At 54.8% G+C, this 13,113-nt stretch overlaps 6 protein-coding genes across 6 annotated transcripts; 1 reads left to right on the top strand and 5 right to left on the bottom strand.

Annotated features, from left to right (window-relative positions):
* Window positions 1-232: 232 nt before the first annotated feature.
* On the bottom strand, window positions 233-3,914 carry LDX57_003649 (uncharacterized protein). Its single transcript, XM_046085303.1, has 3 exons — window positions 3,319-3,914; window positions 2,489-3,247; window positions 233-2,442 (listed from the first exon to the last, which is right to left on the bottom strand). The coding sequence occupies exons 1-3, from the start codon at window positions 3,478-3,480 to the stop codon at window positions 487-489; spliced, it is 2,877 nt and encodes a 958-aa protein (XP_045941266.1). The 5' UTR covers window positions 3,481-3,914; the 3' UTR covers window positions 233-486.
* On the bottom strand, window positions 3,915-6,037 carry SAM2 (S-adenosylmethionine synthetase). The gene is made up of 3 exons (XM_046085302.1): window positions 5,784-6,037; window positions 5,520-5,727; window positions 3,915-5,454 (listed from the first exon to the last, which is right to left on the bottom strand). Exon 3 carries the CDS (start codon window positions 5,450-5,452, stop codon window positions 4,454-4,456), a length of 999 nt encoding a protein of 332 aa, XP_045941265.1. The 5' UTR covers window positions 5,453-5,454; window positions 5,520-5,727; window positions 5,784-6,037; the 3' UTR covers window positions 3,915-4,453.
* A 311-nt stretch (window positions 6,038-6,348) lies between these two features.
* On the top strand, window positions 6,349-7,227 carry LDX57_003647 (putative signal sequence-binding GTPase GPN3; the record flags this gene model as incomplete). The annotated part of the gene is made up of 1 exon (XM_046085301.1): window positions 6,349-7,227. The coding sequence occupies one exon, from the start codon at window positions 6,349-6,351 to the stop codon at window positions 7,225-7,227; it is 879 nt and encodes a 292-aa protein (XP_045941264.1).
* Window positions 7,228-7,787: 560 nt separating this feature from the next.
* Window positions 7,788-8,428, bottom strand: LDX57_003646 (Apq12 family protein; the record flags this gene model as incomplete). Its single annotated transcript, XM_046085300.1, has 2 exons — window positions 7,788-8,347; window positions 8,413-8,428. 2 exons carry the CDS (start codon window positions 8,426-8,428, stop codon window positions 7,788-7,790), a joined length of 576 nt encoding a protein of 191 aa, XP_045941263.1.
* A 310-nt stretch (window positions 8,429-8,738) lies between these two features.
* Window positions 8,739-10,349, bottom strand: LDX57_003645 (nitronate monooxygenase). Its single transcript, XM_046085299.1, has one exon. The coding sequence runs from the start codon at window positions 10,099-10,101 to the stop codon at window positions 8,998-9,000; it is 1,104 nt and encodes a 367-aa protein (XP_045941262.1). The 5' UTR covers window positions 10,102-10,349; the 3' UTR covers window positions 8,739-8,997.
* Window positions 10,350-10,379: 30 nt separating this feature from the next.
* On the bottom strand, window positions 10,380-12,146 carry LDX57_003644 (Zn(II)2Cys6 transcription factor; the record flags this gene model as incomplete). The annotated part of the gene is made up of 1 exon (XM_046085298.1): window positions 10,380-12,146. One exon carries the CDS (start codon window positions 12,144-12,146, stop codon window positions 10,380-10,382), a length of 1,767 nt encoding a protein of 588 aa, XP_045941261.1.
* Between the last annotated feature and the right edge of the window lie 967 nt (window positions 12,147-13,113).

Genomic DNA, 13,113 nt, shown 5'->3' with positions numbered 1-13,113 from the left:
CCAGATTTGGTGTTGTCTTGCCACCGTGATCCGCAATGTACAGCAGTACTCCGTATACAGCCGAGTTAGTTATGGTCCTATGGATATTAAATGTCTGTTTAACTAGTGCAACGCGAGGTGTCTCACGTGTATCTGTCCTTGGGTATACTCAGTGCTTTGTAGCAAAATACAGAATACGTACAAGACATCATTGACTCGGTAGGTACATATTTAGTGTTTAGAAGAAGCAACGTGTACACCATAATCAAAGTTCTTGTTCATGGACCTATATATAATCTATCTACTATGTAAATGTTCATAAATCATTTCCGAGAACCGCCAAACCATCCATTCCATAGGTGGTTGTCAATCATACCACGCCATGTTCATACCATGCAACCATGCCCGGTGAACGCCCGCTAAGAAACAAACAAACAGACAACACATAAAAGCCCAACCCAACTCAGCGCAGTCAAATCAAATCACATTTGAAAAAAGTGAGAGGAACTACAAATCCATCTCATCATCCCATCCCAACTGCTCGTAAATCGACTTTTCCGGAGTGACAGGCGGCGCCGTCGTAGTCGGGACTTGCAGTTTCGACGAAGAACTCCCCTTCACTGGTGTGCTGAAGATCTTTGCAGCGGGAGGCGTTTCCTGTATGCTGGGTCCCGAGGGACCCTGTCTTGGTGGGGTCTCCATGACCATGGATGATTTGGGGGGTTCACTTGGCATGCTCGTGCTCGTGGGGTGATGATCACGGTATGCGTCCACGTGGCGGGCAGATACTGGCGTAGAGGGGGCTAGCATGTCTGTGGTCGTAGAGCGGGGAGGAGCAGCAGTAGCAGGCCGTGGAGGAACACGGAACAGGGTTTTGGAGATACTAGGAGATTCGCCGATGCTTGTGACACCGTCGTCGTAGGAGCCAAGTGGCTGGACCGCTGGACGACGGGTCGGAGTTTCTTGGACCATCCCCGGGGTTTTGGACATGGGGGTACCCGAAAAAGAGTTGGGCCGTAGGGCGCTGCTACTGGACATGCGTCGAGGTGATCCGTCGCCACCGAATAGGGCTGCAGAAGAGCCCTTCGGTTGGGTAGATGATCGCGTGAGGCTGCGTGGCAGAGGTGGCATGCCGATCACTGCGTCTTTCTTGCGACCTCCCTTGGGCGTCGCTGCAACCTGCACGCCCTGTCCCAAAGGATTGCGGACCGGGTTCTTGGGCTTTCGACCGCTACCACCGGTTCGTCGCTTGTCGGCGTCCTGGGCGATATCCTTGGCCACCAGCTCGCGATTGGGCTTGCGAAGCGTGTGGATGGCTGCGTCGAGCTCCTTCTTCTGGTCCATCAGTAATTGCACCTTCTTCAACTTGGTCTCGTGCTGTCGCGCCACGGCGATCAGGTCGACTTCGCGGTTCTCCATTCGCTTGGCCTTCTGTATACCGCCTCGCACGTTGGCGCTATGACTAGGTAGAAGAGGCTCGAGGGAATCGCGCCGAGCGTCAGGGTTGGAAGGTGCCGTATTGGACCGGTTCAGTGACGGGTGCTGTATCTGTGACGTGGTTTGACTGTCGGTCAGCACCCGCTGAAACGAGCGACGAGCATGTTTCTGTGGCGGCTTTCGCTCGACGGCCGCCCCAGGTTCCGGATCTTGAGGGGTCTTCTTTGCTTGAGATTGCTTCGAAGAAAACGATGAAGGCATGGCACCGGAGACACCCAGCTTGCGCGTGATGGCCTTACATTTATCCGGCAGACGAGCAGCGTAGAAGGGGATGATAACCTCCGTACAGAAATCACGAACCGCATCGCTCTCGACCTTCTTTCCAGGAGCGCTGCTTGCCTTGGTCGTTTCGGAGACGCCGGTATCCTCGAAGTTGACGGCATGCCAGATGCACAGGCGGTCGAGATGCAGCTCCAACATGACTTTCATCTCCTGTAACTTCTTGTTATTTTTCTTCGGTGATTTGTCCGCCGGTTGGCCGCCAGTTTCGTCCGACTTCTTGGCTTCGGCGGCAGCGACAGCAGCGGCAGCTTCAAGAGCTAGCGTCTCCAAGATAAGAAGTATCTGCAGTTGAGTCTCGCGCATTCGTAGATCGGCCACGTTCTTCTTCACTTCTGCCTCGCGCGACAGCTCAATCGTCGCGCCCATATCGGCCATGGCGCGGTCTCTCCACCATCGTCGGACGAATTGATCTTCTCCGGGGTAGAGACCGTTCTTCCCCATCTTCTTCTTCCTGCTTTTGGACTTCTTCTTGCGACCCGGTTCCTCGTCGGAGATGGCCAGCATAGCATCCTGTATGGTAGCCGGTAGCGTCTCTCTGTACTTCAGATCCATCTTCTTGGCCGTCAAGATAGCCTCTTGATAGAAGTTGATCAGGTCAGCGGGTTTTGCCGTCTCCGATTTAGGCGACTGAAATGCAACACGGCATCGAGTCAACGGGCCCTTGGCGAAATACGCCACAGAGGTCTAGAACGTTAGCAACAGAATACCCAGCATGAAAGACTGAGCCTACCTTAGACACATAGAGAGCCTGCAGGTACTGCTCCCTCAGATTATCCAGCAGCTCCTGAGGCGACAGTGACGCATCAGGCCTATTCGCGTCCAACAACCCACCATCCACACCCGTCGACACCACCGCATCAATAGACCCCAGCATCTGCGCCGCCATAGTTGCCTCCGAGCTCGAACTCCTCTCAACAGGCATCTTCGGCGCCAACGACTGCGCCCGGCTCTCTAACGGCGAACCATCCTTCGTGCTCATATCGACATCGTCATGAACCATCCCCACCCCGCCAAACACAACCGAGACATCAACCTTCGCCCGTTTCGACGAGAACCCCTCCTCCAAAACGGGCTCTTCAATCCTCGCCAGGTCCCACCACTCCGTGCCCTGTGTCACAGGCACAGGCACACCCTGACCCGCATCCAGCGACGGACTCCACCCCTTCACCGCAACAAAAAGATCACCCTCCTCCACATCCCTGGCTAGCTTCGACAGCGCATATATCCCCTCCTTGACGCGCTCCACCACATAGATGCCACCATCGCTGATCAGTCTTACCGCCAAAACGGCCGGGTCTCGAGGAGTCGGAGCATGAGCATGAGCACCGGACTCTTCTAGGACGGGGATATCAGCGACGAAAAGACACCCTGGCTGAATAGGCGATAAGGCAGAGGGCGGTTCGAGCCACGAGAAGGGCAATCGAGAGCGGGGGATGAGGGCGATGGGTTCGAGAACGAACGGTTCGTCGGATAGAGAGGCGGCGTGGGCCTGCACCGTGGGATCGGATTAGTATACCACTCGAGGAGAGCAGGTCTGTGTGAATCAGGTAGGCAACGCACCCGGATATTAATCGTCTGGTTCGCCCACTCGACGGCCGTGTGGCATGTTTTGCGCTTTCGAAGGAGCGGGCGGGTCGAAGCGTCTGAGAAGGAGCGGGATAGAGGGGTGGATGATTCGAGGAGGGATCCGCGTGAGGTCATGAAGGCGGTGGGTTTATTCATACATTGTGATTTGAGGAAAGATGAGAACAAGCGAAAGGGAGACGCGAATGGATCCAAGCCTTCGAGGACGATTGAACGATCGGTAGGCAGAGGGAAAGTGAGATGAGATGCGGTGTTGACGCTGAAATCGGAGTCGAGACGCGGTCCCCTTCCGTCTTGGCGTCACGCGTCGCTGCCTGGAATTGATCACTAAATTGACCTGAAGGGATTACGATGAGGACATGTAGCGAGCATATACGCCCTGACTACGGTAGGTACCAGGAAATCTTCGAGGCAAAGTCAAGTGGAGTGAAATTTGAGGAAGGTTGGAAATAATGGAGGAATCATGCCAACCAATCCTATGGTAACCCTAATTCTACCATATCAGGCAAGTCGATGCCTGAATGTTCCAGACCGAACTACAACTTCATCGTCTACCAAGTACAATTGAGATAAGCACGGATGAATATGTTTATGTTCATTACTCTATAATGCTAATGTTTAGATTAGCACACTCATGATTGCCGGTCCAAAACTCGGCAAGTCATGAAAATGTTACCTCCTCCGCCAGACGTCCCATCCCAAGCACAGCTTGCAATAGGACGTCTCGGCAGCTTTCTGGTGGAAATACTATCCTCCCACGGATGAAGATGTGGGCAGATGCACTTCCCGGTCCAGTATATCAAAGCCTGAGGTGGCCGTGTGTTGAAGACTGTCGCTCCCTGAAAAAAAATCAAACGCCGAAACTTCCCTCCCAACAGATGAAAGTGGTATCATGTTGAATTTATCCTCGCCGAACCCGTCGCCCGTAGGCGACCATGCAAATATTAAACAAACATTCCAAATAAGAAGCTTTTTCACATGTCTATGCTCGTGCTTTGAGTTGTTGAAAACAAAGCAAAATCATCACATTCGTAAAAAGAAATGAAGGTGTCACACACACAAGGCACGATCAAAGATCTTAGTTAGCTCGCAAAGAGTGAGGCGAGCGCACTTAGAACTTAAGAGCCTTGGGCTTCTCCCAGGAGAAGCTCTGGTTGGTGAAGTGACCGTTCTTGGCGGTCTGGTTGTAGATGGGCTTGGCCAGGTCAAGCTCCTTGACGATGACACCGGGACGCAGATCGAAGTTGTCGCGGATGATCTGGACCAGCTCGTCGGAGCTCTTGGAAGAGGTGCCGTAGGTCTCGACGAAGACGGACAGAGGCTCGGCAACACCGATGGCGTAGGAGAGCTGGACCAGAGCACGACGGGCCAGGCCGGCGTTGACCAGGGACTTGGCGATCCAACGGCCAACGTAGGCGGCGGAACGGTCGACCTTGGAGTAGTCCTTTCCGGAGAAAGCACCACCACCGTGGGCACCCCAACCACCGTAGGTGTCGACGATGATCTTACGGCCGGTCAGACCGGCATCACCCTGGGGACCACCGATGACGAAACGGCCAGAGGGCTGGATGTGGTAGACGGTGCGGTCGTCCAGGAGCTCGGCGGGGATGACCTTCTTGATGATCTTCTCCTTGATGACAGCGCGGAGCTCCTCGGTGGAGACGTCGTCGCTGTGCTGGGCGGAGACGACAACGGTGTCGACACGCTGGGGCTTGACGGCACCGTTGTCGTGGGCGTACTCGATGGTGACCTGGGTCTTGGTGTCGGGACGGAGCCAAGGGATGGAGCCGTCGTTACGGGCCTCCTTCATGGCGCTGTTCAGCTTGTGAGAGAGGAGGATGGTCAGGGGCAGGAGCTCAGGGGTCTCGTCGGTGGCATAGCCGAACATGATACCCTGGTCACCGGCACCGAGCTTCTCCAGAGCCTCCTCGTAGTGAAGACCCTGAGCGATATCAGGGGACTGCTGCTCAATGGCAACCAAGACGTTGCAAGTCTTGTAGTCGAAGCCCTTCTCGGAAGCATCGTAGCCGATGTCCTTGATGGCGTTACGGATGACCTTCTGGTAGTCGAGGTTGGCCTTGGTGGTGATTTCACCGAAAACCATGATCATACCTGGGAGGTAATGTTAGTGTATACATTCCCTACAAGACAATTGTAAGATAATGCATTGAACATACCAGTCTTGGTGGCGGTCTCACAGGCGACCTAATTTTACTCTGTTAATTGCCGTTCGAAAATTTCGTGCGGAAATACACCGGCCCAATCAGAAGCGATTACGGGGCCGGAGGAACCAAGAAATCGCGCGAAAGAGACCATTATCGTCTTACCTTCGAGAGGGGGTCCTCGGCGAGACAGGCATCGAGGATGGCATCCGAGACCTGATCGCTGTAGAATTGTCAGTTAAATGTTTTATAGAAGAGCAGAAAAGAGGGGCAACGTACGCGATCTTATCGGGGTGACCCTCTCCGACCGACTCGGAGGTGAACAAGAAAGTTCCGGGCTTCTGAGCGACGCTACCCATTGTGAAAGATGAAGAGGGGGAGAGAGTGAAAGAAAGAGAGAATTGAGTGGAGTGAGAAGAGGAAAGTCGAGGAGGGAGGGAGGAAAGAAAGAAAAGCGCGAGGAGTGGTGGAGAGAAAGAGAGAAGAAAAAAAGTGGATAGAGAGAGGGAGGGAGAAGGGGGAGGAGAAGAGGGGGAGGCGGCGAGAAAAAAGAAAGAGGGGAAGAGGCCGTATTAACGTCGCTCCGATCGCGCCATCGCTCCGGCGGTCTCGGAGGGCAGAAAAATATCACCGCCGCTTTCGTTGATTTGCGTCAATTTCCATAAGCTCCATACGCATACTTCATTAGCTTATCAACATCTGGCCTAACTCGCATCCCTGTCTCATCGCCTCATCCTGCTCGGGTCCGACTGCTTCTCCGTCTGACGCTGACTGTGCCCCCTCCCGTAATCATCCTTCGCCCCCTCTCTTTGATCACATCACCTTCAGCTCCATCACATCCCCGATGTCCAAGTTCGGCGTCTTGGTGATGGGCCCGGCGGGCGCCGGGAAAACCACCTTCTGCAATGCCATGATCCAGCACCTTCAAAATTCTCGCCGAAGTTGTTTCTACGTGAACCTCGACCCCGCCGCGGAAACCTTCAGCTACGAACCTGATCTGGACATCCGCGAACTGATCACGCTAGAAGATGTCATGGAAGAGATGGGCCTCGGCCCCAACGGCGGTCTCATCTACTGTTTCGAGTTTCTACTGCAGAATTTGGACTTTCTATCGGACGCGCTCGATCCGCTGAGCGAAGAGTATTTGATCATCTTTGACATGCCCGGCCAGATCGAGCTCTATACGCACGTTCCGCTATTGCCGTCGCTGGTGCAGTTCCTGTCGCGCGCGGGGCCGCTGAACGTCAACATGTGCGCGGCCTACCTTCTCGAGAGCACGTTCGTGGTGGATAAGGCCAAGTTCTTTGCCGGCACGCTGAGTGCCATGTCCGCCATGCTGATGCTCGAGATGCCCCACGTGAACATCCTGACGAAGATGGACCAGGTTCGCGACATGGTCAGTCGCAAGGAATTGCGGCGCTTCACCAACGTCGACGTACAGCTTTTGCAGGACGATAACGACGATAGCCCGGGAGCGGCGGCCGATCCGATGGCCAAGGACGCGCTGATGAGTGGTGGCTCGTTCAATCAGCTCAATCGCGCGGTCGCACAGCTCATCGATGATTTCAGCATGGTCTCATTTCTACAGCTGGACGTGCAGGAGGAAGACAGTGTCGCGGCCGTCTTGAGTCATATCGACGATGCGATTCAGTACCACGACGCCCAGGAGCCGCGCGAGCCCCAGGACGCGCAAGACGTGGACTATGAGGATGCGGACATGTGATTCTCGACGGGGAAAATATGAAGCAACCCGTGATTTCTGACCGACATCAATAATCCACATCCGACAGCTCTGGGATGGCATATGCCTGTTTGCAGGGGCGGCAATTAGACCGTCCCAAACCCCGGGCAGTCGATGACTGCGACACCCACGGCAGGATTCTCGAATCTGCAAGGGGAAAGAGCGGACCGCTCGAGCAGACTGGCAGATGCAACGATGCACCCGAGGAGAAAGTCCAGCCGCGCGGATGTAACCCAGCGATACGATGATATGAATCATCCACGACATGTTTTCAGCGCCAATTAACTAGGATAGACAAAAATAAATAATAATAACAAATCATTCACGTGATAGCCATCGTAACAATATCGGACAAGAGTCATTACAAATGCAGAGACAATAGAACAAAAAGAAAAAAGCAGTAATAATACCGCTGAACACACGATCGCTCAACCGGAAAACAAACAACAAGTTCTACATTCATGCGAGGTCCCCCAAAAAGAGACCCAAAACCACCCCAACCTAGACCAAGTTATCCAAAAAGTCCAAAAAAAAAAGTCAATTCACACCCGGACCTGATTATCCCCGTAGGAATACCCTCCCCAACCACCAGACGATTGCCGCTGTCCCTCCGCACCATTCTGGAAGCTCTCCACGGCGCCCTTAACGATCCCGTAGAACCAGCCCAGATCCTGAGCGGCCTTCTCCAACCCAGCATTATACACGTAAACGCCCGCGCCGATGATGAACCCCCAGTACACTAAGCGCAGGGCCAGCGTGACCCAGAACATAACCAGTCGGCGCCCGTAGTCCAGGACCTTGAGCGAGATGAAGAGGGCCAGGAGCAGGATGAAGACGGACAAGAGGTCCGGCATGGCAGTGAGGAGGTTCGCGAGCGGCTGGATGACGAACGGGTCGAGGTAGGCGGTGCGGAGGTGGTCGATGGCAGGGTCGAGGTAGGTGACGCGCGCGTGCTCGAGATGAGCGGTGGCGGAGGAGGACATGAGTTTTTGGTAGGAGGCGAGCACGAGCTCGTTGTTGAGGAGGGTTTGGAGGTGGTTGGACACGAGGTCGGAGTGAGGCACAGAGGCAAGTTTTTCTTGAATGAAGGAAACGAGGGATGCTGCGGGTTGTTGGTGGTTAGTTGTAGGTGAGCTGGGGGTGGAAGGATTGTCGATGGTCACTTACTCGGGAGAGAGGCCATGGCAAGATCTATGCGTTTATGTACGGGTATGAGACACAAAATATGGAGAATGGAAGGACGATGTCTGAGATCGGTGGATCTGATCTTATAGTCGAAGCTTCTTTGTCGCGCCAAACGGAGGATTTCGCTTCATGTGAAAAGGAACAAAGCGCAGACAAACCAGGCAAACAGGATCCTTATGTAAGGCAGGCTATACCAACTATGGAACTATATTTACTATCAGGAATTTCGACTTGATATATTCTTTATAGCTATTATCTATAAAACTAAAGGGATGTTCTAGTTACGCTACAGTTGAATTGAGTATAAGGGAGCATCCCAAGCATAATGATCTAGTTTCATACCATGAGTTCTGAAGCTGTCTCCAGTTTGATCTCGATCAAACAAGAGTTGCTACATGGGCACGCTGTTAATTGTATACTACAATTGCTCATTTATTTAGCATCGATACACATTTGACCACATAATACAAATACCACACCTCTAGTCTATAGTAAAAGCTGAACAATGGAATCAACAAAAGTCAACTTTTACCTCCCACTCCCACAATACTCAACTAACATACACATCTACAGCACACTCCTTATTTCCTCTCCCTTAACCCTCCCCAGCACTCCTCTCCTCACCTCCTCCACAATGCTCCCCGCGTCCTTCACCCCATTGATCAGCCCAATCCCAGCGCCCGCATACGTCGCCAATCGTCCCTCCGGTCCCCACCCCAGATCCCCCATCTTCAACGCCTTATCATGCTCCTTCTTCAACTCCTCAAACGCCCTCCCCTCGCAATGCTCCACATACGACCGATTCACCACCCCGCGCGGACTATACTCCTTCGGCCACCCCATAGTCCCACGAAGATGGTTATACAGGAGCGTCCGCGTCGTGGATACCGCCGCGTCGCTGGCTCGGACGATCTCGTTCTGGTAGCCTTTGCTGATGCGCGCTTCAGTCGAGGCGAGGAATCGTGTTCCCAGCACGATGCCGGACGCGCCGAGACAGAGCGCTGCAGAGGCGCCGCGCGCGTCGGCGATGCCGCCGGCTGCGAAGAGGGGGATGTGTTTCGCCGAGGAGGAGGATACGAGATCCGCGATCTCAGGGAAAAGCGTCATTAAGCCCATTCCGTCAGTGGCGCGGCCGTGACCGCCTGCTTCGGCGCCTTGGATGACGAGCACGTCTGGTGAGGTATCATTCGTGCTGTTAAGTTTGTGTTGGTGCAAGATCTCGCGCGCCTCTCCCACCGTCCCGATCTGCACCCAGATCTGGGTGTTTGGGCTTGCGTCCCGGATGCGCTTGATCCACTTGAAGAGCTCCTGCATGTTGCACGGAGCGAACAGCCAAGCGGCGCAGGGCTGGTGGAGCTGGATGGCTCGCGCGGCGGTGTCCAGGTCGTCGCTCCAGAGCTGGAACCCAACGCCGACGGGGAGAGGCGTGTTGGGGAGGGAGGTGCCCGTGCCCGGGGAATTCGATTTCGAAAGGAGGGAGGTCGCTTCTTGGAGATCGGTGATTGTGTCTTGCGTTTTGGTACCGGGGCCGATGAACCCCAGGCCGCCGGCGCGGGAGACGTTGACGGCCAGCGCGGGCCCGGACATGACGCGCATGGGGGCGCTGACGATGAAGGGCGGCGTTACCCAGGGGTAGCGGGCGGCGAGGGATTTAGAGAGGCGGAGGGACATGGTGGGTAGATTGTATTGTGTCGTATGGTGGGGAGTTTGTAGCTACTCACTAAATAGGTGTAGGGTGACGACTGGGTGCATTGGGATGGTTTATATAATGATTCTAGAGCAGTTGCACATGCAAAGACGATGCCGATGCGATGCGCCGTGATGTAATCGGGAAGGGCGGAGCGGGTATTGCGGGTGTGGGGAGACTGAAGAATGGAGACTGGCGACTATAAAAGGGTCATCGTCCCCTACGAAGAATGCACGGATTGGGGTTCATTCATGGTTGATATTTACAAATTGGTCGGAAACAAATTCATCAAATCATCATCCAACGTCTCGTACAGATTAATCCCCTGCAGACTGGGCATCTCCGCCACCAGATCCTCCAACCACGAGATTTCCTCTCGACTCGCCGCCGCCGGTTCCACGGGGGCCTCCATATCCGGCTGATGATGCGAGCTCACCAGCCCGCTCAGCATATCCACGTCCTCCTGTCTACGTCGCTGATACAGCCGGACTAGCAGACACGCGGTGCTGTACGCCTCGCGCATGGTATCCGTGTCGTAGGTGGAGGCGACGAACCTCAGCGTCTGCATGGCCTCGGGCAACAGAGCCAACGACGTCCGTGTGTCCATGTCCAGCAGCACGCCGATGATCTGAAAGGGCACATTGGCCATATGGTGCCAGGGACAGCAGTTCATGGCCATGCTGCGCGCGCACTGCAGTGCCTTCCGGAACAGCGCCAGCACCCGCTCTTTGACGGCGGACGACGTGCTCGCGTTCATGACTAGCAGCCGCCGCAGCAGACATAGCGCCAGGTTGCACTGCGCCATCACGGACGGTGGTTGCGAGTGGCTGCCGTCGAGGACGCGGAGCAGCGAGGACTCCAAATCGCGATCGTCCGGGGACTTCTCGGGCCCTAGACTCGCGGACACCGGCAGCAGGCTTAACAGCTCGGTCGTATAATCACCCGGCCGCGCCGCCGGCGCCAGACATTGGTCGTTCCAGAAGATCACTCGCGACAGGCCCAAGTCGTAGGATACCCACATGTTCAGGTGGCGGGCGACGCCGACCAGCCGGCGACGAATGTCCGGGTTGCTGCAGTGCACGCGGCGCGAGAGGACCGTCTCGCCGGCAGACTCCAGATGCAGGCCCAACGCCTCGACCAGGTGCATGAGCGTCGCGCTGGCGATCCACGCCGAGTGCGGCGACGCAGTCATACGCATGTACACGACGCGAAGGGTCCAGCCAGTCGCAGTATCAAAACAGGGCATACCACAGCGATTATTGACCTCGAGGATAGAGCGCGCCGACTCGACCAGCAGCAATTCAGTGACGTCGATGATGCGCCGCGAGAATAGCGACCCCAGGGCACCGACGCCGGCCAACACGCTGTCGTAGACCCCGCTGCTGAGCGGCGACCGCCATCGCTCGTCCAGCCGCTCGTAGAACTGTCGCGGATCCAAGAACCCGTAGCACGGATCCACCTTGGCGAAGTAGACGCCCGCCAGCGTCTTCATGCCCTCCAGCGACACGATATCCACGATGGGCAGCGCCGAGACCGCCGTGCCGTTCCCCAGGCCGGACGGGAGCCGGCGCTCGCCAATATTCCATCCGAACAGGTTCAACCGGGGCGCGTTGGTGGAGTCCACCTTCAGGCCTAGATTGCGCACGAACGCCGCCCCGGAATTCGCTTCCAGCGAGCGGGTGATGCGGTGCGGGTCCGGGCCGACGCGGTGGCTGGCCAGGGCGTCGTTGTGGTGGCTGCTGCTGCTGTGGTTGTTGTTGGTGGCGGTGGTGGTAGTGTTGACGCTATAGACCGTATCGGATGATTTGCCCGGAGAAGCGGAACTAGGCAGGATGGCTGGATTCTTCTGCTGCTGCTGCTGCTGTTGCTGTTGCTGTTTCTTCTGTTGACTAGGGAGCGCACCGTGGTAGCACTCGTAGCCCCAGTCGAGGCAGGTGGCGCACGGGTTCCCGCCGTCGCATTTGCGCTTCCGTTCTCGACATGGCATGCAGGCGACCCGAGAGCGCTTGCGTTTTAGGTGGCCTGTCATGTTGGGGAAGGGTTTTCGGTGTGTAGCGTGTAGGCAATAATCATCTGCAGGAACTGGCGGCGCAGGAATTGATCGGGCAAAATGGACGATGCGGGGAGGCGGCGGCATTGGCGGATGTTGCGGGTGCTACGGGAGCCGCGCGGAGAAACTTATTTTTAGCACTCGAGTCGTCTTTATTCGATTCAAGTGTCTACATGGCAATCATATCAGCTGTGCTAGCTCAACTTCTCCCAAGTAATAATTGAAAACTGGATTTTTTGCCAGCTATGAAATATACAAAGAATACACAGTTCAATATCCTACTTCTTGACCAAAATCTAGAGTTGTGATCGGTGCGGTTTCGGGCGGTTTCGGTCCAACTTTGTACTGTACTCTAGGGGATGATATACTGTAGAAATCTGCCTGCCTGGAAAGATTCTTAACATAATTTATTTATGTATTAAGCACAGTGGTAGGGAATAATACTGACTCTATTGTATTTCTATAGTTATATGATCAGACAGACTCTGATATATCAGTAATCTTAGGTATGGAAAGGTCTCTTCCCTCCTTCCGACGAATTTCTGTAAAGACCTTCTATAAGTTTGTTCGAAGTCTCCTGCCTGGTAAATATACTTGAATCATTGAGTATGACAGATGGTTGCCTACCGGACAACGTCAGAATGATTAAGTCCTGCGAATGGTTGCATACCTTCCTTGTTCTATCTCCAGAGGGGGGAAAACCAGTAGAAAAGTAAAGAAAAGAGAGAGAAACAAGGCTACTCTATTCACCCGTGTACAAGCAAGCGCAGTGTAAGAAGGCGGGTCATGAAAATCGCCAAAGTAAACAGAAAGCCAGGCTGGGCCCAATTATGTTAATACTCCCCGAACGATGGCACAGGGGTACAGCCGGTATTAGACTAGATTAGACTATAGACTAGACTATACTGTCCCTCCGAGCTCGAACCCAGCAGCCGTCGAGTAGGGG

This window comes from Aspergillus melleus (assembly GCF_016097325.1).
Source record: "Aspergillus melleus strain CBS 546.65 chromosome Unknown contig2, whole genome shotgun sequence".
Lineage (NCBI taxonomy): Eukaryota > Fungi > Ascomycota > Eurotiomycetes > Eurotiales > Aspergillaceae > Aspergillus > Aspergillus melleus.
The sequence above is the reverse complement of the archived record's forward strand: the minus strand, read 5'-3'. Positions and strand labels throughout refer to the sequence as shown.